The sequence below is a fragment of the Gouania willdenowi genome, chromosome 4, assembly GCF_900634775.1.
Source record: "Gouania willdenowi chromosome 4, fGouWil2.1, whole genome shotgun sequence".
NCBI classification, from domain to species: Eukaryota; Metazoa; Chordata; class Actinopteri; order Blenniiformes; family Gobiesocidae; genus Gouania; species Gouania willdenowi.
Genome location: NC_041047.1, coordinates 25,310,012 through 25,333,981, shown reverse-complemented (window position 1 = coordinate 25,333,981; position 23,970 = coordinate 25,310,012). Strand labels below are relative to the sequence as shown.

The 23,970-nt window shown below is 36.2% G+C and overlaps 1 protein-coding gene across 1 annotated transcript; it reads right to left on the bottom strand.

Moving 5' to 3' along the window:
- Nucleotides 1-1,645: 1,645 nt before the first annotated feature.
- On the bottom strand, nt 1,646-20,527 carry LOC114461859 (protein Hook homolog 1-like). Its single transcript, XM_028444328.1, has 22 exons — nt 20,396-20,527; nt 18,301-18,386; nt 16,917-16,989; nt 15,509-15,559; nt 15,144-15,276; nt 14,903-14,970; nt 11,614-11,676; nt 10,266-10,349; nt 8,988-9,151; nt 8,771-8,911; nt 6,534-6,735; nt 6,355-6,465; nt 5,260-5,347; nt 5,117-5,183; nt 4,917-5,057; nt 4,757-4,844; nt 4,589-4,620; nt 4,409-4,491; nt 3,789-3,889; nt 3,517-3,618; nt 2,570-2,638; nt 1,646-2,488 (listed from the first exon to the last, which is right to left on the bottom strand). Exons 1-22 carry the CDS (start codon nt 20,438-20,440, stop codon nt 2,330-2,332), a joined length of 2,151 nt encoding a protein of 716 aa, XP_028300129.1. The 5' UTR covers nt 20,441-20,527; the 3' UTR covers nt 1,646-2,329.
- Between the last annotated feature and the right edge of the window lie 3,443 nt (nt 20,528-23,970).

The following is a 23,970-nucleotide window of genomic DNA, read 5'->3' as shown; positions in this document are numbered from 1 at the left end:
CACCTATTAACCATTAACTAGGTGCTTATTAGCATTAGTATCATATTGTCTTATAATTAGTCATCATTAAGTATTTATTAAGGCCTTATTCATATTAATGCCTTAACATAAACTTAATGGCAGTCTCACAGTCCAAACAGGGTCATGTTGAGATCATAATTCATATACAACAACTTCCTTAAGTAATAATTCTGAGGTAATTGAGGGAAAACTCTTAGTTAATGGCTTACTGGTTGTATAATAAGGCCATGCAGAATAAAGCCTTAATAAGTACATAATAATGACTAATGGAGAGTCAATATGTTACTAATGCTAACTAATTAATGGTTAATACAGTAGGTGTTCCCTAAACTAAAGTGTTACCAAAAGTTAACGATTTCTGAAATCACACAATCCACACATCCAATGAGGAATTGCAGAGATTTTTACACAAATAAGAAAAAAATTAAAATGAACACAAACCCGTGACTTAGTAATAGACATCAACAAATCCCACAGTCAGACCCTAACTTACAAAAGTGGAAACACGTACAACAGAAACCCACTAACATAGGACCCATCCATCCTCATCCAGGGCCATGAAAAACAACTTTAAGACACTAATAGTAACTCCTTCAAACCATAAATATTATTATTCCAAATTCATTTAAGAATATTATTCTAAAAATACAAAACAAATATTTTTCCTTAAATCATTTATTTCGCTTTTTGTTTTAAAACCTTATCTCTCTAACATCCTTAATCACAGTTGCATACCGAGTTAAACAAATCCATTATTTTTTATGATTAGGACAATCAAATAAAATCCACATCTGGCCTGTGACACACCTGATGTTGCTCCAACAACAGACTGAACGACTGATCCACTCTGATTAAAGCCATTCTTATTTCTTTAGTTATTACTCTACCCTACAACACAGACGCATCACTTGTCTCTCTTTCATATAAAATATAACCTGGTGTTAAATCGTGTCTACTTTGCTAGCTTTATATTAACATAGCCTTAATTAAGCTGTGGAAAAATACAGTCAGCCAGTCAACGCAGAGCACATGTATCCTAACAGCAGAGGTATAAGTAATGGATGACAAGTACTCACATTACTGTAATTGAGTTCCTTTTATGGGTACTTGTACTTTTTTGAGTATATTTCTAAATCAGTCATTTTACTTGTACTTAAGTACATTTTAAAATAAGTAAAGTAATTCGTTACATTTCTATACCCAACCATTACTGAGTAAATTAATCTTTTTTGTGATATTTTTTTTTAATTTATGTTTCATGGTCTCTTGGCACATTGAACATAATCTATATGTTCTTTGTGTCATTTCTGATCAATGCTCAGCCACTTTCTTCAGTTCAGGTTGTGATTTCTACATATTATGTTGTTACCCACTTGTGTTAGAGTTCATAAATGTATCTATAGTTAGAGCATGAACATTTATTTTAAAATTTTAATTGAATTAATTGGTATTATTTTATTTAAAAATAATTGTACATTTTGACAAACCTTTTATTTTCTACAGATGCCTTTGTGGAAAATAAATTCAGTTCCATTTGTGCCAGATTTGGTCTCTTCCTTTTTAAGTTCATACATGAGATGTTTAATGTATGCAAGGGAACCATGGCAAGATTTATGACCAAAAATAAACATGAGGTGTGAAAGTAACGAGTAACTTTTACTTTGAGTACTATTTAATTAAGCTACTTTTTACTTGTACTTGAGTATTTTATGTATGACTTACTTGTACTCGAGTACAATTTCAGGTGACAGTACTTGGTGAGTAGGATACATCAGTACTCTTTACACTTCTGCTGGCAGGAGTCACCACTGAATGAACCTGAATACAGAAAATAACTGGTGTCTGCTCTTTTCCTGAATATACGGTAGTTCATTCATATTTGTTGCTGCATCGTCTCAGGCCTTAAAGGTATTGTTATGGATTTTTAAAGCTTCACGTGATACAGTTGGTGTCCAGCACCAAGTATGAGATCATGAGAATAGGCCCAGGTTTTTTTGTTTGTTTGTTTGTTTACAGCATATAGGATTATTGAAGGACTCGTCCTTACCTTCAGATGGCTTTAGCATTTGTAAACTCACATTTATTCTTACTAATGGCCTCCGTTTGGGGTTGACCTGTTATGTAGAGTCAGAAATCAGGTTGGCGTCCAGTGGAGCACAATGCTCTAACCTGAGAGTCAATAGCAGTGCCCATGACTGGAGCCGACAGCGGTTGTGTTTAAGGTCACTTAGGAGCTTCTCTATAGGAGTGAGTGCATGTTTGTGTGTTTGAGTCTTAGTTGAAATGACGTTTGGGGCTGTCACATGGTTTACTTGGAGGTTGCAGCCGGAACGTTGACAGAGAGTGTCCTGCGGGGGTCGTTAGAGACCTGTCGCTGCTGGGACAGGAAGGACTGGCCTGGGGCCAACATGGAGACGCTGCGTCCTGCCAGACGAGAGTCAATGGCCAGCTTTTGAAAGTTCAGACTCTTTAAAGTAAAGAAAGAACACATTTTAGTGTTTAGTGTAGAGGATGAAATAAAGCATAACTCAAAGAAGGTTTCTGCTACCTTGTTATACCATGCAGTGACTATCAGCTTCTCCTCATACTCCTTCAGCCTGGCCTGCTCACACTGACGCTGGGAGCACAAGCACAAGTTTCAAAGGTTTAGTTACAAACATCCAGTGAAATAACTAGGGATGTAACGATTAATCGTAAGGCAGTTAAAAATCGATTCATAGGTATCACGGTTCACATCAATTCTCTGAAAATTGATTCACAGTACTTTTTTTAAACAGCAAAGGGCGCTATATTTATCCTTCTCTTTTAGGCTTAGGCTGCAAGCGGAATCTGGTACTACTTTCTTTCTGGCCTTCTATTCTTAAACATGTTCATAAATGATTCCTTACCCCTTTAGCACCAAAATAATGTCTGTAATATTACGTGAATATCTGTAAAAGTCACGTTTTTCTATTAGCTCTGTCTGCTAGCGCATAGCATCTCTTCTTCACTGCTAGAATAACTGCATGCCAACCAACCACTGGGTTACCAGACCTCTGCTGGTCCAAACAAATATCTGACGTAAATACAGTGCAATGACTGTTATGTCATTGCACTCTTAAGCGCAATTGTTAAAGCACAAAATACATTTTCAGTTGCACTTTTAAAAGCATTGTTGCACTGTTTACTATAGAACCAGAATTTTAATTAATAGGCTTCTTCATTTGTATTATTCCTTTATTTCATTCAAGATTTATTTTTAGTTAAATTGCATTGTTTTGAATAGATTATCAAGGGATTCTTTTGACAATGAAAAATAAAAGAAAAATAGTACAGTATTTTCTATTTTTTTCCCAAAAAAAAATAAAGGAATATTTTTCAGTCATCATTTGTCTACAGTCCCATTTTGTAAAATAAATCGTGAGAGAATCGTATCGTGATCCCAGTATCGTGAATCGAATTGTATAGGGAGTTGAGTGAATCGTTACATCTCTAGAAATAACAGTGAACACTTACTTCTAGACTAAGAATCTGTTTGTCCCGATCTGCCAGCTGGTTTCTCAGGGCCTGAATCTCAGCAGTGGCTGGATTCAGCTTTGGATCCAGAGCTTTAATCACCTACAAGCATGAGAGAGAGAGAGAGAGAGAGAGAGAGAGAGAGAGAGAGAGAGAGAGAGAGAGAGACAAAGAAAGAACAATAGGGGAATGCTTGCTTAGCCAGAAAAGGCAATTCAAGTTGAACCTAGAAGGTAAAACATTACCAGATGAAATAAGAGTAAACTACTCACATTACGGGCTTTCTCAAGGTACATCTTGTACCTTTCCTCCATGGCACGCATGTCATCATCCTTCTTTTTCAGAGCAGCCATCAGCTCGTCCAGCTTCAGAGCTGACACACATGAAAAAACAAAATGCATAATGGGCTCAGGTGTTGACACGAAAGGAAAAATACTGTTGAAAATGTTAGTGTAAACTGAATGCTCTTTACAAGGATGGAACAAAAATCACAGAAAGTTCAGCAAAACCTTGACAAGTCAAGAAGAATCAGGTTTTTTTTTTTTTTACATCTCCTGGTAAAAATAATTTTGCACTTTTGGTCAACCTTCATAGTCTATCAAAGATGTAGCCATTAAACAGACAGCTGTGACAAGTTTAGTCAAGTAACAGTTAAGGCATTGCAACATCATTTAATCATTATTAGCACACAGACATCTGAGGATATCTCGTCTAAATATAATCTCTCTGAGTGTTACTAATTACCAGAATGTACACTGAGCTCATCCCTGCATTATCCCAGCAACATATAAAGAATGATTTAATTTTCCCAGCATCTGCTTTATCATCACCGGAGCTCACTGAGGGACTGTATTAGCTGTAACAAAAAAAAAAAAAAAAAAACGAGACCTACAGGTTTGAGTGTGATCAGGCTGAAGGTCCTCCAGCAGCTCTTTTTTCTTCATGATTTCATCCTGAGCCTCGTTCAGCTGGACCCTGGGAAAGAAATAATACCTCTTTACTTCCCTCCAGTGGACAACCCGCAACATTACTCTGCAGTTTACCATTCCAAGCACCTAGTAATCAAACTTACATATGTGCATCCAGTTTCCGCTTCAGGTTTGACTGCAAGATTATAAGGTAAAAAAAAGTTGGTGCATTTTTTAAAATGTGGAAGCAACACGAATGGATCGGTGCAGGTTTCAGCTTCTAATCAAAGTGTAAGAAAAACTGTCAAATAAGAGGAAGCTGGGACTCTTACATCGTCAGGTTTTGCTGCTTGACTCTGCAGAGCCTTCTGAAGGTCCTCGACCTGCTGCTGCAGCTCACTGATCCGCTCTCGGCTCAGTCTGCAGGTCATGAGGAAATATTGAGCTTCGAGAAAATGTAGCTTGATGTGATTTTAAAGAGAAAATCCCAACCTGTTGTCAGTGTCCAGTTCACTGCGGCTCTTATGAGCCTCCTCCAGCTGAGTCTGCAGAGCTGCGATCTTCCCCTGCTCATATTCCTCCTGCTGCACCCTCAGCATCTTGTTCTCATGCTGCAACCTGATGAACTTTTCCCTAAAGACACACAAGTTATAAAACATGAGAGCACTGAAAAACCAACAGCCATTTATTACCTGTATTCAACAGGCATCAACTCAGCAGCCAGGTTGTCATGGCTGGGGCTGCCGGATGGAAGCATCCCTGCAGGAAAGAGGAAACCATTATTGATTCAAAGCTGCAGCGTCACATCAGTCTGTTATAAACATCTAAACGAGACCTGCTCGGGACAGCTGGTGCTCCTGAGCCTGACTGCATCGCAGATCCTCGTTGACCTCCTTCAGTGAATCTCTCTCAATGATGATTCTCTGATGTCACAGAGGAGAGAACATGATACTTCCTCCACATCAGTCTCATCAGCGCTCAAACCAAAAGCATTGCATCATGTTGAATTAGAGCTGAGCAATATGGAGCAAAATTCATATTTTGATATTTTTTCTCAAAATGGTGATGTACGATACAAATTTCGATCATTTTTATTCAAATGAAGTCTTACCAGAAAGACAAATCAGTGTTAAATTTAACCTTTAAATTTGCTGATGCAAAATACCACACAGGCTAAAATAACATCACAGTGCTTTAAATAAATACATTTAAAAAAAACTGGTGCGTGTATCACAAACATGGGCAACTAGCGACCCCAAAAGTAAATGCACAAAATTACTACAAAAACACACAAATGAACTGAGAAATACACAAAAGAACAACACTAATAGTTAATAGGACAACAAAATACACAAAAGGGAAAAAATGCACAATGGGACAAAATAAACACATAAAAGAAGAACAAAAAATACACAAAAAAACAAACAAATAAATAGAGAAATACACAAAAGATAAACAAAAAGCCACAAAGAGGAAAAAATACACAATGGGACAACAAAAATACATAAAAGAACATAAACAAACAAAAAGACAACAACCGACACAAAAGGACAAAAAACACACAATAAGACTGGGACATTTATTAACCAAACAGCTGCATAATTTGTGCCACTTTTGGCCTTTTCTCTTCTAAGGGACAGCACGTGTGAGTGAGTTCTGTAGTGCGGCCTTTTTAGGGGAAGATCTGGGTTAGAACACACTCAGAACTCCATCTAACTGTGCATTTCATATTGTTCTGAGAAGTAGTGACAGCAGCGACTCCTAAAACAAGTATTTTAAAATAAAATATGCTTTAAAAATATACTGTATATATTAATATAGGCGATATTATAATTTTCTATATCGCCAAAATAGAAAACTCGATATATCTTGAATCTTGATATATTGCCCAGCTCTATGTTGAATGTTTACAACTTAAAAGCTGCTCCACCTCTCTCTCCTTCATGACAGTTTCATGCTTCTCCTTTAACTTTGTCATCTCAAAAGTCAGATTGTCAGCACGTCTCGTCTCCTCAGACAACTTGTTGTGTAGCTCCTGGACCTGAAGCGGCAAAGAAATGATTAAAAAAGGAAAGATTTTACTTTGATTTGCAGCCACTCTTTGCTCACCTGTCTTTTGTACGTTTCCAGCTGTGCACGTGCAGCGTTGGCTTTGCGCAGTTCTTCCTCTAGACTGACCGTGTTTTGCATGTAGGTCATGTTGTTCTCCTCCAACAGCTTCATCTGCCTTTTTAAATCACCCAGATTCTCCAGCTTTCGCTTGTACGTTTCCACAGACGCCTCCAGCATCACCACCCGGTCCGAGCAGTTCCTGCATGGAACAGACACAAGAACTCTGTTGGGTTTGAATTTGAATTTATTTCGGCAGGCTTTAGAAAAACAAACACAGAACAAACAACACTCCTCAGCCGAAACATTGTAAGTTGACGCAAAAGCTTATACACACCTACCCCATTATCCTTTATCTGGCCTGTCCCACTTACTGTTTCCTAGTTTAGTAGTTTTAACTTATTCCCTTTAGTGACTGCAGCTTCAATAACTGCATATAATGTAAATATATCCTGCACCTTTGATCTGAACACATAGATCAAGACATGGATTTGTCACCATATTTCTAAATGACATAAAAATGAATATGCCCATTGTTTGTTAACAGTTCTTAAAAGAATGTACAAGTTTTATTCACATTTCTGACTGACAAATAGAAGAGCTTAGATTCTACTTATACCAAATTTACCTTGCACACAATCATTCTGCACAAAATATACCACAGAAGTGTCAAATAAATGCTCAAGTATGCATAAACAAACAATAGAATCCTGTACATTTTCAGGCTAATGATACAAACTATCTGTAACACAAACACACAAGTCTCAATGTATTTGTTCTGCATTTAAACATAACATGCCAGTCTTTACTAATGAAAAAATAAATGACCATCATATAACTTACAGATATGACCTTCGATAGTTTCAGAAACAGAAAAATCCTCCTTCTACACGACAAAAGGGAAGAGAGTGCACAGCAGCTCTGACATGCTGTTTTTGAATAAAAGAAAGTGAAACTTAGCTCAAACCCACTGTAGCATTACCCTGTGCCACTAGGTGACATAGTTACACCAAGAAACACAAAAATGACATAAATATGGTTAAACATGACACTGTCCATGATACCAAGTTTATTATTTGTTATGCATAATGTACATACTCCCCATGAATGTTCACTTTACCTCCTTTCTTGTCCTATGTTTATATTGTATATATTGTTTATTTCTTACACTGTTTTGCACTGTTTCTGGAGTTAGCTTTTTTTTAATCTCATCGTACATGTGTACAGTGACAATTATGTTCTATTCTATACATATTTAGAGCATTTATCACTTACTTGCCCAGGGGAGAGTGTTCCATGTATATTCAACCAAATTTACTTCAATAATTTTGAAAGTGTCCAAATTTCTTTTGCCACCAATATATACTGTACATTTCCTCTCTGTGCACACCATCAGATGTCTTGTGTATGCAGACTTGGGGAAGTAACGCCGTTACGTAATCTGGATTACAGTATTTTTAAAAACGTGTAATCAGATTACAAGTACATTTTATGAAAACAGGGATTACTTAGGAGGATTACATTTTGCATTACATGACACATGAAAGACAATGCTGACACCAGTGTAGGAGAAATGACTTATAGTTACCTTTGTAGCATGTTAATACCTAAAACACCTACTTCAGCTGGTGCTTTTTTCTAATACAAATGACAATTGTTGCTATGTTATGTATGTGACCTTTGTAGCTATAACTATAGAATTTATTAAAACCTGAAATGCCACTTTCAGGTGGTGCTTTTTTGTTTTGCATGTATTACTAAACTGTAATCATAACAATTATTATATACCATACAAAAATCATTATTGTATGATCTGTGGTCTAGGGGCCAATGATTAATGAGTAAATTGATTAATAATCTTTTGACACCTTTTATTCAAACTACTGTGGGTTCTCCCAGTCTGTGGTAAACTAAAACATCATTTCCTTTCATGTAGTGTGTCTGTAAAAGGTGATTTCATGTTTATCTAAAATAATACAGTGAGCAGGTTACATGTATTCTATCTTTTTGTCTTTATTTGTATAAAGATATAATATAATGCTATTGAAATAGTCCAAAAGTAACAAAAAGTAATCAGTTACATTACTTTAATATAGTGATACTTAAAATAAGTTACTGATTCCATTTTTAGCAGGTAACTTGTAAATGTATAGGATTACATTTTTAAAGTAACCTTCCCGACCTTGTGTGTATGTTGATGGAGGAGAACATGTATTTGTCCCCTCTGACACCAGTACCTCAGAACATCCAGTTCATCCTTGAGAGCCCTGGATTCCTCCGCCAAACTGGTGAGCTCATCATTACGATGCTGAACTTCAATCAGCTGCTTCTCCAGCTCCTCACAGTGAATGCGGTAGTCATCTTTAGCAGCCTCCAGCCTGAAACGACACAGTGTACATGACCTTTTAAACAAGATGAAAGCGAGCCAAATCCATCAGGAGCAAAAACACAGACCTGAAGTTATCTTCCTGCAGAGCCTCTAGCTGCAGCTGTAGCTGGCTGTGCTTCTTCCCTGATGGTGTGTTTGGATCGTCAAATGTGTCGAGCTGATTGGCCCGGTCCGTTAGGACATCGTTCTCAACCAATAGGCAGTTTCGTTCTTCCTGAAGGACTGCCACCTGTCCAGGGAATATCAAGCCATTCATACAATTACCATAGAGCCTTTAAAATCTGGGTTTATTAGAAGTAGGCAGGAAAATGTGAGGCGTTAGATTGACATTCTTGGTCAATTATTGCATGCGCAGCAGAAAAGTCACACAGGGAATGAAACGCCCTGTCCTTTAAAAACAACTCCTCCCCTCCAAGCTGTTAAAGCAGTGCAGTTAATCCATGCTGGAAGAAGAGCACATAGAATGTGCACTTAAAGCACACTGGTTAATACATAGTTAGTTCTTTCCTCTTTTAAAATGATTCTTTAGTTTAACAGCAGATCACCAGAGGGATGCATGTACTTTAAAATGCAGCTTCACAACACAATAAAAAGTTAAAACTACTAGAAACAGTGTGTGTGTGTGTGTGTGTGTGTGTGTGTGTGTGTGTGTGTGTGTGTGTGTGTGTGTGTGTGTGTGTGTGTGTGTGTGTGCGTGTGTGTGAGTGAATTATGAACATCCTTCCACTGACATTGGCTGCATTTCCAATTGTAAATGTATGGATGAGTCACTCCTTTCTTTCACTTTCAATTCCTTCTAAAATGAAACATTTCCAATTTAAATTTCTCTAAAAGACAAGGTATATCTTTATAAATTCTCAGTAAAACAAAAAAAATTAAAATGGTTAATAAGACAGCCTGAATAATAAGAAATAATAAGTAATAAGTAATTGTCCCACACTGACAGGCTTTCTGAGTTAGAAGGTGGTGAGCAGTAGTTTCAGACGGGTTTAGTTCTTTCCAGCACTCGGACATGTGGGACTTACCTCGCTGCAGTGAGCGATGAAGAGTGTGGAAATGAATCAATCTGTCGAGAGTCCAGTGGAAGAGCTGATCAGTGCCTGTGCTAAACTGTTATCTGCCTGTGCAGTGCTGCGTACCACATGCAGACCAGCAGAGCTCCCACTGGAAGCCTGCAGTGTTTCTGCCACAGCGGCTCCGCACAATGGAGCCCAGCATTACAGCGAATTACACAGCTCTTGTTTAGGCTGCACCAAATGGTGTGTGCGCGTGTGTGCGTACAGACGCAGTGAGCCCAGCTGTAATTGTGTGTCTGTTTGCGTGCCTATAAGGTCTTTACTTACCTGTAAGTCTAGTTCTTGACAGCGCTGAGCCAGAGATTCCTTTTCTGCCAGAAGTTCAGAGCAGTCCTGCAGAGCTTTTTTTAGCTAAAAAGAGGAACAGCACATCATCATAGGGCAAAACTAACCTGTGTCATGATGCTTTCACTCTTATCAATTAATCATTAGCTGTAAATGGGCAGTATTATGAAAAAATCACTTTATAATGGTTTTGCTTTGGCCTCATTGAGAGGGTAAAAGTTGAAAATGTTCAGTTTCCTCCTTCCCTTGTTATTACACGCCCGCTCCCTTAGCCAATAGGCCACCACTGTCCTTTATCCAATGCGATGCAGCGGTTCGACAAAACAGTCGACAATCACCTTAAAAGCACTATTCCTGTGGTCAGAAGAGGTGAAGAGGACGAGCAAGGGACTTAGCAACCTAACACTCCGTTGAGTGTTTTAAAGAGGTCACCCAGACAACAGTTTACGCCTGCTGCTACTGCCGCGCACGCGCACACACACCCTGAAGCAGTGTTTGTCAAACTCACAATCATAAATAGCCATGAGTTTTACTGTAATGTGCAATGTGTGGATAGCAAAAGACAACCGCTATGGTGATGAGTTGCTGGACTCCAACACATCAAACACAGACGCAGTATAATATTAGTGCAAGCCAAGTCCTCTCCAAGAGCGAGGCTAGAGTCTGCGTCTACAAATACGCCCACTCATGCATATGCATGAAGGCCCCAAAACCACCTGTTTTTAGAAGCGTTTGGGAAAATAAATCTCAAACACTATGTTGTTGGGGTTCTTAGAACAATTGGAGTTGGATGAAAAATAGCATAATACTGGACCTTTAAGCTGCCGGGGAACCTTTTCAAGTGCACTAAGATCTTAATTTGTGATGCTTTAACCATGTTTCTCTCATCTGCAGTCAACTTCCTCTCCCGTCTTCTCTTGCTTTATTACTGTACATGAACTAGCTTTAGAACTGTTGGTTCCTGACCTCTGGTTCACAGTTTAGGCAGCCTGTGACACTCTGATGTTTTCTCTCTCTGCAATTTTTGTTCTCCTTATACCATCAACACTACCGTCAGACAGATGTTCTCTGTCTGACGGTCTCTGTCTCTGTTTTTTTTTTTAACTTCTCCATGGTTACTTGTGTTAGCTCATGTGTAAATGTTAACTCTTAAATAGGGCTGCAGTTATTGAATATTTTGGTAATCAAGTTTTACACACGTTTAATGGTTCACAGATCGAATAGTTGGCTAAAAATAATTGACACAGACAAAATGAAGACTTAAAAAATGTATTAATGAATGCATGAATGAGTGTAACATGCTGCAAGCCCCTGTAGTGACAACACTGACCTGCTGCTCCGTGTTCTCTGACAGCTCAGCTCCAAACGGAGCCATGATCTCTTTACTCATAAGCTGAAAAAGACAAAAACCACAAGGTTTGTTAAACCAACTCCTATAATCAGATGTAACTAATGAAGTCTGAAAAGGTTTGACTGTACATTTGTGTTTGATTGTTTTCTGAATTCCGTCCAGAATAATTGTTAAAAAGCCATGAAATTGATTAGTTACTGTATACTGTATATAAGAAGATGCGTCAAAATCAATTATAGATATTCAGTCATGTCTGCACCACTGAAAATATCTTATTCCTTCCTCTGCCAAGGAGCTAATGTTTTCACTGGTGTTTATCTATTTGTCTTTTAGCAGGATTATGTCAAAAATAATTAACGGAGTTTGACAAAAGTTTAACCAAAAATAGACTTTACGCCATGAAAGATTACATTACATTTCAATATCAATATACTGATTCTGGATCAGTTTGAAAAATAGAAAATCCCTATCTCTCATCATTGGCCAAATTTAAAAAAAAATCCATATCTCGGTTCATTACTGACTAATCTTTAATAAATTTGATCCAGTTATGTGAGGTTGGTTCCTCAATTACCCCAACAAGTTTCATCCAGATTAGATCTGAATCACAATTATGATTATTTATTATTATTTAAATGTAAGTGTCAGTGGTTGTCTGTCTGTGTTGCCCTGCGATGGAGTGGCTCCCTGTCCATGGTGTACCCCCACCCAGCACCCAATGAGAGCCGGAGATTGGCACCGGCAGACCCCCACGACCCTGACAAACAGGAATAAGTGGGTCTGAAGATGGATGGATGGATGGATGGATGTAAGTGTCCATACAATTGGACCTACTGTATTGTTACTAATGAGTTTCTTTTAACTCTTTAAGTGTGAATGATCATGGTAACATGATTAGGATCACTGATCCAGATAACTGAATATCTGGCAAAGAGGAGATTTGGAGTTTGGCGGATGTTTGCGCTCCCCTATTTATTGCATCATTTAAAAAAAAAAAAAAAAACTGTATGTGGCCAAACCTTACTCAGATTAAAAATGTTTTTCTGTGAGAATAGCTTTAAACACGATGGCTGCAGCATGAAAAGAACAGTATAGAACTGACAGTATTCAGTCATCCACAGATATACGTACACTACAAAACTGTGATCCAAGATCAGAAAATCATCCGTTAACAAAGAAGTTTTATTAGAGCATTGACCTATGAGCCGTCAGACAAAAGAAGATGGAAATGTCAGAATTATGAATGAGAAGTTGTCAGTGCTTAAATCTAAATAATAGTGTTGTGTTCAAGACCGCACTATCCGAGACCAAGACTTGCCCGAGACCAGAATGCACCGAGACCAAGACAAGACCAAGACTTTCGGGAGCCGAGACCGAGTCAAGACCAAGACCGAGACAAGCCGAGACCGAGACCAAGACCAAGACCATAAACATTTTTTTTTCAATTTAAAAAAATAAATAAATGAATAAAATTATGGCAAGGTTCAACAGTTAAATAAGATTCTCTCTTTAATTTTAGTTTATTTTAAATACATTTGACGGACAAAAAAAAGGTGCCTGCAAAAAATTAACTAAAATATTAAAACTACTACTGCTACTGATAAATTCACAATTATTCTACATATTTAAAAACAATATTTTTATGTCAGCTGAATGTACAGCAAGTGTTTAAAAGTATTTCTGCCAAGAAATAATGATTCTTGATTCTGATTCTTTGAGTTGTGCAGGTCAACAGGTCACAGATTTCATAAGATATTTTTTTATTTGAAAAAGCCTTTACACAGGTTATTTTTATTAATTCACTTAGTTGATATAGTTTAATTTGGTTTCTGTAATGTAACTAGGATATTCAATTAACAAAGGTTTCCAACTGTAACTGTAAAAGTGAAACTTTCTGAAATAAAACTACAAACAAGTTGTCAGCAGTGTAAAAAACATAGAGCTACAGGTAGATGTGAAACTAAATAAAACAAACTCAAACCCTGGAACAGTCATGTGACAAATCAATCAATAGTTATTGTTGAGAAATATTATTATTATTCTGGATACAGTGGAAACAGAAACTATAAAAATAATTATATTGTGAACCTGTTCATATTGTGGGGAACATATTATATACACAACATGTAATTGGAGTCTAAAGCCACAAAAAAAAACACCACTTTAAAAAGAAAATAGACTAATATAAGACCTGTTTACAGTTATTTGACTCATTCTGGCTTGTGCAACTCTGCGGCGATGACGCGCTGGTGACGACATAATCCAAGATGGCGGCGGCCCGGACTACAGCCGACATTATGTAATAAAGCCTTAAAAGACATGGATATAATGAAAAGAGTGGATGGACAGATGCATAAACATGCAGACTTTCACACGGACACACACGGACTTATTAAACACACACAGACTTATTAAACACACACGGACTTATTAAACACACACAGACTTATTAAACACACACGGACTTATTAAACACACACGGACCTCAGTCAACACGGTAAACGGAACAGGCTTCACCGCTCGGCTGGCACTAGGACCCAGAAGCAGAGTAAGTGCGTCCCCTATCCAGCCTTCACAGGCTGTAATATCATCAGTTTATCATTTTACCTGTTGTTAGAGCTACTGTCTTTACCAGGGAGATAATATTTATTACTGGTGATTGTTTTCTGGAGTTTTACTGGGATTTTTACCGGTGATTAGTTCATTTCTCCCTTGCGCTCCGCGGTCCAAACTGACACCGTAGCCACACACACGTCACTCAGTCACATTAAGGAAGGTTGTGGTCATTATACGGTGTGGATTAAATAATGAATAAAGGATTGTTTTATCCCGTTCTTCTCCGTGTTATTATCACATTATAAGAAAGCTTAAAAATAGCAGGAATTAGTGCTGGTCTCGAACGGTCTTGACGGAAAATCCCGAGTCCGGGCAGCCCGAGTCCGAGACAAGACCGAGTCAAAATGCTTCAGAGTCCGAGACAAGACCAAGACCTTTAAAATTTGGTCTCGAGACCGGTCTCGAGACCAAGACCGGTCTTGACCACCACAACACTACTAAATAATAGTAAAATACCAAGCACACAGTTAGACTGCACAGGTCAGTAAATAGAATTAAGAATAAACCTGCATGCATGCCAACTTTTGTCCAGAGAATTGCATTGATAAAGACATCACATGTTATCTTCTCCTGTTCAGCGTTTACTGGAGTCCCTCTGTTTTACCCTTACATGCACCATACCAGTGCTATGAATAATAGTGAATAGACTGACCTCCTGGATGGCCATCATGACAACATGTTGGACTGATTCTTCCAAAGTCATGATGATCTGAATATACTCTGTTGGTGTAATGACAGACAGAGTCACACAGAAATGCTTTGTTATCATCAGTTTTAAATGTAACATTAAGCCAGGCAGGCTTCAGTGTTTTGACTGATATCAGTAAACATTGTGAGGCCTTAAATTACTGCAGTAAGTCTCCCCTTTATTTACACAGTAGGTGTGAGTGTACCTTGTTTGCGCTCACATCTGACAGCACAGCCCAGGATGAGCTGCAGCAGCCTCCCCAGCTCCCCTGAGTTGGAATGCTCCGCCACCAGGGACACGTCTGGCAACGGGAAGTCTGAGATTTCCTGGTTTAAAACCTTGAAAAGCACAAAAAAGTATTCATAAATTGAATGGCACACGTGAAGATGGAGTAATATACGCAGTAACCAAACTAAATACATTTCTTATGCCTAAATAATTCATGATAATAGAGTTTTGCATGTTGTTTCCATGTAAAACAGCCTGTTGACTTGTGTGTTTTAATCAGTCACAGAGCCATGCTACAGAAGTGATAGAGTAACACCCTCTGATGAAAGCTGCACATCATACCTCATTATAATAATCAACCACCATTTGAAGGATCTTCTTCAGGTTGTTCATCTGGGGGGACAGATTATGAAACGTCAAATTAAATACAATAATGTTTCAATTAATTGACATAAATTGGTCCGCTGGACCATTAATGATAATATATGCTTAGAAAATATGATATATGATGTGAGTGACCTCAGTCCGGTGTCAGAAATTAGCAAGGGCCACGGGTAATTATGCCCTTAATTTAGCCAAGAGTGCCCCCAAAAACCTTGTTCCATGGGCTAAAATGGACCTCAAGTTTTTATCAACAACTTAGTATTCTCCAGATATAATGTATGTATCAATTCCTTCAGAAACTGTAGGTCTATTAGACTCCCATTACACTTCTGTTTTGTTTTTAAGGTTTTCTTTTGTATAATATTGACAGGCTGTTAAAAGCTAAATAACCTATAGTTTCCCTACATCTGTCTACTTTCAGTAACAGCTACCATAATACGATATTAAAGGGTGAGCTTTTCCTCTATTTGCATAGTGCATTTTAATCTATCAAAATATCAAAGCTCTACGTTTTTTTCCATGACCTCAAATAATTTTTAAAATGCCCCCATTTTTTAAACTACGAGGGCCTTAATCACCCCCATAATATTTTCTTTATTTCATCCCCTGCCTCAGTCAGAGGAATATACGGCTATTTTGACCTTTAAATCATCAAATCCCAAGAGGAAATAACATGCAGCAAATAATTACATCATCTACATTGAACTCAACAAGCCGTGCAGACATCTTTATTGCTCCAATAGCTCAATTTATTTCAAATTGATGTAACTATGCTGACACTAATGTTCAGGTTACTTTACAGCACACAACATCTGATAGAAAGGTGACCCCAAAACCTGAGGTGGAGTGATGCCCACAAACATATTATGATGAAGAGAGTGTAGGAGATGCCAAAAAATGGGGATTGGATTGGTTCATTGGTCAAATGTGAGACATTTCTACATGATTAGACTCCACATTAGATTTCCTGCTCCATCTTTGATAAATCAAAGAGGAAAATCTAACAAGATAACTATCAGCACTGTAGGATTTACATTAAAGTACTCGGGGTTGTTTTGAGTTTTCTGTGACTGGCAATGGAAAGGGAGTCATTTCTTATGTTTTTTATCTTAATTTTTTGCTTCCTCCAATGTCTACTTATGTTGTCAAAGGTTAACACCATACGTAATTGAATATTTTTGCAACAACTATGCATGTTTAGTTTGAGCAAAAAGACTGAAGTCATTGCACCAGAGAAGTCAGAGCACAAGGTCAAAGGTTACACAGAAGATGTTTGGCTGGAGTGAGTTCAGGAGAAAGAAGTGGGAAAAAGAAATAATGTAAATAATGATAATAACTGAAACAGGAAAGGACTTGTGCTCTCTACCTTTAATCTCCAATTGTCTTCTACATCGGCTTTGATGCGGCTGAGCCATCCCTCTGTGAACCATGCTGGGTCTCTGCAGCAGAAAGATACCAACTTTAATCAGAATTCGATTACAGTACATGTTTTGGCTTAAGGGTTTCGTAAATATTTCAATGTTGGTAAAACTCCAGTTTTAACCCTAACCCTAACCTTTATTTGTCTCCAAGTAGAATAATGTACTTTGGAGAAACAGGCACTGTTGCATACAATAGATAAATAAAAACAAAACCACATCAAAGGCACCGTTGGATATAATAAATATTGTATATTAAACAACACATACTGTGTAACAGTAAATACATTTTAGCCCTGTCAATCAAACATTTCCACACAAACTTATATAGGTGACTGTCTAATTCTTCCCAACCTCCATTTATTTATTAATAAGTTTGGTGCATATTAGGGCTGAACGATTTTGAAAAATAATGTAATTGTGATTTTTTTTTCTTAATATTGCGATTGTGATTTAATATGCGATTATTTATTCAAGGGCCTCTTGTCATGTATTTTTCAATGAACACAAGCGATAAATCAATCTGTTTTATAATAAACAATTTCAGACTTATTTAAACTTTAAAGAAATATAAGATGTACATTTTAAAGCACAGATTACAACAATAAAACAAACAAATCTGTGGCTTTACCTCTTCAACATATCTAACTAACTTCATCTTTCATTAAACATGTAACATGTGGACTGCACTTCTTAAACACTCTCTGAACTTAACGGGACAGGCTATAAATAAATAAATAAAATATATATATATATATGAAAAGCTTACTAATATCCAGTCAGTGACATCACACATACTAAAGGAAAAGTAAGAACTAATATCTGCTTCAACCAATTGGACGTTTTTTAGGTAAATCAAACTCCAAAAAAAAAAAAAAATCAATAATAATAAAAAAAATACATAAATTGCAGCCTTTGCGATTAGAAAATTGTGTTTTATGATATTGCGATAATATCGCAAATGCAATTAATCGTCCAGCCTTAGTGGAGAGTAGGGATGTCCCAATACAACTTTGAACTTTGCATATATACCGATATCGATGCGATATCAGCACAAATCATACATACTTTTATTACTTATTTTGTAGTATGGAATGTTAGAAAATGCTTGATTATTAAAAAAACAGACCAGATTTTTATAAACCAATGAATTACATATAATTAACCTTTTAAAATAAGAATATTCTATGATTGAATAAAATAAATTAAAAAAAAATAAAATAGAAGATATTGAAGAAATAAATCCAAAAAACCAATATAAATATGGGAGATTTTAGATGCAGTCAATCCGACCCAAAAACATTTAACTAAAGGATGCAACGTCTTTCTCACATCTGATGCAGGGCCTGTGACATGGCAGCTCCAGTGGTCAGCTCCTCCACTGTTCTGCAGGCTGCAGGAGTGTTGAAGGTCTGAAGCTGTGGAAGGCAGAGAGAAAGAACAGCACCACTGAGAAGACTAGTCAGTCATCTATAGAAAAAACAGCATTTTTAAGGCTCATGGGCCAAATTTATCCCATCAGAATGTGCAATCAGGCCCTCAGAATGATTTTAAAGAAACATTAAGTTAATGAGTACTAAATCTAAGTTGATTCAAAATGTATCTTGTTACTTTTCTAGTGATTTTTATTTTATTTTATTTTTTAACATGGCCCATTTGGTAATATATTGTCCCGGAGAAAAACACCACCTTTTTCATTTGTAAGGGATATGATTTACCTCGAATCTAGCCTCCAATAAAGACTATCATAGTCTTCCAACATTACTATAAATATTTGACTTCTGTTTTTCTGATATGTGGGCAGTGGTTTAGTGTAATGTACGTTAAACTAGAAACACTGCATACTGAGGACTCCTTAATGTAAAAATCATAAATGAAAATTAAGGCTTGCAGTGTGAACGTGACCAGAGATGCTCTTGACTACATCACAACGGTACTTGGTCCGTGTTATAAATGTATCATTACTTGGATGGGTTTAAAGCAGCGTGCACAAGAAATTATGCAGTGTATTCAAAGCACACGCAGATGCATGGTACGACAATGCACTTTGTGTTTTTAATGAGGGAACATATATCATGTGACTCTCTTTCAGCAGCTCAGTCTGTTATAGGTCTATACAATATTATTTCATGTGAGAGTGGGGACAAGTTAAACATTTTTTTTTTTTTTTATTTAATATTGTGCATTGTTGGAATGTCAGTGTGGAGGCCTTCTTGCTGTTTGGTCCATGACAGTCAGTGCTAAATGAATATTTTCATATTTTGAATTGATTTATTAATTGAAGCATTAATATTAATTTGCAATTGCAAGGTTTTAATTTTAGTGAAGTTAGTACACATTTATTAGGGATGTCCCGATACAACTTTTTCACTTCCGATAAGATACCGATATTGCGGCCTTGCCTATTGGTCAATACCGATACGATGTAGTATCAGCACGAATCGTATATACTTTTATTACTTGTTTTGTAGTGCGGAATGTTAGAAAAGCCTTGCTCAAGTGATGTTACTCAAACAGAGAACATTAGTAGGTATGAGAAAACTGATCCATTTATCATTAACCAATTGGTTACATACGTTTTAACCTTCAACATAATATCTACAGTATTCTACAATTGAATAAATATAATATAATATATATCGGAGATTTTAGATGCAGTCCGATAAAATCTGATATTCCTTTTCTGGATGATATCGAACCAATATCCGATATCAATATCGGGTCGGGACACCCGTAACATTTATACCCGTAAATGCAAAGGGAATCGAAATTTGCACAATAATTTCTGTTTTTCATTTTCAGATTTTGGTTTCGGCCAAGAATTTTAATTTCGGTGTATCTATACTAATTTTGTTGTGTGGAATGTTGAGAAAAACTAATCAATTTATTATCAAGTAATGGGTTACATACCAGGGTTTGTCCACAAACCCTGGTATGTATCGTATCATATTATGAACTCAGTGTATAGACCCAGCCCTACTAAATGAGGATTTATCTATATATGTAATTTGACTGTAGTTCCAAAATAAGCAGAGATTGAATGGGCCAGACAGGACACAGAGTAACAAGACAATAAACAATACATGATCATTATTCAGGAACTCAACAATACTTAACCATTATTATTACTGTGAGATCACAGTTTAATCACTTTACATAACGTCATCAAATAAACCCTCCAAAGAGCCACATTCCGTAAATAACTCCCCTGTAATAGGATTTGAGGTCTAATCTCAGTGATCAGATAAACAGATATATATTATTGTGCTGTTTGTGTATCTGTGCATTGATCATTCCTCAGGCTGTTCCACCTGCTTCAGCATTAGTTATGTTAGCATTCATCTGGTTTTCACCGCCAGAACCGACTATAACAGCTCCATTACACTGACACAGTCCGCAGTGCTCAATAAACACCAACTAAACTCACCCATATGATCAGACTCTCAACCAGCTCCGTCTTATTGTCGTCCATCGGTCCACTTTTAGCAAAAAAAAAATGCTAAGTTTATTCCTCCACCTGCCAATGACGCTCCTCCGCTCCCCTTCCTCTTCATTGACCTCACCTGCTGCCAAAGGTAAACCTCTAACGACCAATGCGTAGTCCAAGGAGGACTACACGCATTCACGTCGAGAAATGACGTTAACTGTACGTGAATACCACATCTTCTTAGTGTCGTGACGTCAGAGCAGTATTGGTGCAGCTAGACCAATCAGCGTTGAGATCGTTGAAGATTGACGGGTAGAATAGTAGGAATGAACCAATCAGAAAGCAGCTGACTGCTACATGTACATTTTTAATATCAGGCAAACGTGTACATGTTTTTCACCATAAAAACAGAGTTGTGATTCATGAGTGAGACATAAACAGTGTCAGGAGTAACTAGTTATTTTTGTAATATATCCCTTTTTGAAGTAACTCAGTAACTCATTAGTAATTTATTACCACTTTTGTAGTTACAATTAAAGTAACTCAAGTTACATGCAAATTTAATTTAAGTGCTTTGTTTTTTCACTGTTTTCAATTATTTGAGGAAAAAAAAAAATCATTATAGTTAAATATACATAAATTATAGGGAACAAAAAAGAGCTTTCTGCTCCTGAAACAGTTAGAATTAGCGTTCTGGACCAAAAGTAACTCAAAGTAGTGTAACTCAGTTACATTACCCAAAAAAAAAAAAAAAAAAAAAAAAAAAAAAACACTAAAAAACAGTAATATTGTAAAACAAATATATAACATTTTTATCCCAGTAACTAGTAATTTAAATATATTAACAAGTTTAGAGTAACTTACCCAACACTGGACGTAAACAATTTTGACATATTATTTTTGTTTGAGCATTGTCAATGTTTTTTAATGTCTACTAATTATAATTGTAAATGTGTAATTGATAATTACTTACAATTATGGTGTAATTATAATTGTAATTCTAATTTTGAAAATCTGTTGCTGTCGTAACTGTAATTAAATTGTAATTGAGTTCAGATAATAGACTTTGTAATTGTAATTTCCATTAAAATTCTACAAAAATTGTTATTTGTAATTTAACGCAAAACTGGGGAACCATGTTACATTTCTATGTACAGTTCTACACATATGTAGTTAATTATTAAAATATGTTTCATATCAAGCTTTCCCACATTTAAATTTTTTTTTTATAAAACCTGTTTTTTCATTGATTAGACAGCCTAACAAGGTAACCAATATTGAAGAATTTAGATGATATTTGTATTTAGTGTATTTTACAGCTGATTTAAAACCTGTTATCATAAGAGATGCTAACAGAAAGCTAACAAGAGAAATGTTAACTTGTTCGGTTATTTATTTCAGGCTCAGTAATTGTGATTAACTGTAACTGAACTTTAGTAGTTGAGAATGTAATTGTAATTGACTTTGAGGATACAAAATAATTGTCATTTAATTGTAATTGGAAAAAATGCTGGCAAATGTTATCGTAATTGAAAATGGGTAATTGAAAACCCTGAAAAATGTAATTTACCCCAACCCTGATGTCTAACGCTTGGGAGCCTCTCTTTGTGATTTCTCTATAACTTCTGCATCAGGTTCAATGACGTGAAATTATATTACACAAACTAAATTTCATGTGGTTAAAATTTTGTACTATGAATTAAGTTTGTATGAAGATTATTATAGAATTACAATAGAAATACTTTTAATTTCCATACAGGACTACAAAACACTTAGGAAATCATACAACATAGTGAAATAAATTTGAATAGATTTAGCGTAATCTGAAAGATGTTTTTAAAACAGCAGTCATGGCCAGACAGTCACACCACATATTTTGACACTTAAACAGAATAAATTACAGATAAGTATTTTTATTTGTTGTTGTTTTTTATAAGCAAGGTGAGTGCATTTATACTAATGTACTGTATATATGTTATGTTTTTATGCATTTAAACCCTTTTTAACTGAAAGAAATGTAGTTGGACAGAACCAAATTGTCTCTGTCGTACTTTAATCTACAATTATTTTCAAATACAAACCTCAGAATTCATGAAAAAGATCTTTGTTGATTTAAAGTTGTGCCATATTTATACTTTAGTGCCTGTCTATTCAAAATGTGTTTCAAGAATATTTGTATAAAGTATTTTTTTTTATATATATATTTTATCGATACAAAATAGCAAAAACAAATCCTTGGTGTAGTCATGTTGCGTGGATAATAGTATAATTAAATAATCAGAATGACTGATTATCAAAAATGGAAATTATAATCATAAAACAAAATAACGCAACTGAACTCTAAATGCAACCAGTCCAAGAGTATGTGATTTTTTTGGTGTGAAAATTAATTATGACAAAGTTCATACTATCCTAAAGCCATTGTCTTCTTTTTAAACTTATGTAAGAAATATGGATTTGAGAAATGACAAAGCTGGCATGAAAATCACCAAATCTGCTTCGAAACACTCTTTTAGTCTTGTTTTGTTTGGTAAATGCTAAGATTCTAGTTTTATGATCTGTAATAGCGTAGCCAACAGAGGGACAATATTTAGGAAGTCAGGATATACAGAAAAATAAGAGCAAACCCATAACATAATGTAATTCAACAGAGAAAAGAGAGTTGAAATATTTCAGTTAGTGTTGTATGAGGCTTAATACAGTTACAGTGTCTCAGATACAATGTTTTAAATGGTCATATAATCCGCTTAGCTCAAACCATTGCTCCTGAAAATATGTCTTTGTTTTTATTATTTAAAACTAACTGCTCACTCACTGACTCAATTTTTAAAAAAAGCTTTTTTTTATGACAATTGTCTGAAGGTAAATCATTTCTCATGAATGTATTACATGCCACGTTATCCATTAATATGCCTGGCGTGAGATTGGGTGTGTGCACTGTTGCCAAATCCATGATAAGAGACGTTCCATTCAGGTTAACTCCAAATGGAAAAGTGGCTAAAGCATTAAGATGTGAAAGAGAGAAACAAACACTCCTCACATAAACTATTACCCAGGGTTGCAATGAAGTCACGAGACCTTAACTTTATGGACTGAAATAGCAGTCAAAGTGTGGCTTAAAGCACATTAAGTGACACTTATTTTACTTTTCTTGTACTTATTCATTTCTGTTACACTGTTTGTTGTATTTTCTGTAATCTGCCTGGGGCAGGGTTGGGCAACTCTGTCACAGCTGGGGCCACATAAATGTGATTGTATCTGATTCGAGGGCCACATGATCCACATTCATGTCAGCATTTAGAATAATGACCATTCAGAGCATTAATACAGTGTTTTGTCTATTTTGGTCATTTGTCATGCGTATTTTTGTAATTTTTTTGTGTTCTTGTCGTAATTTTCAGTATTTTTCTGTCATTTCCTACATTGTAGCTGCCAATTTGTGCATTTTTGGGGTCACTTTCAGTATTTTCGTTGTTGTTTTCTGTATTTTCCTGTCATTTTGTGTAATTGGGTTGACAGTTTGTCTTTGCAGCTATTCTGTAATGTTTTTGTAGTCATCTTAAGTGGTAGCTTTG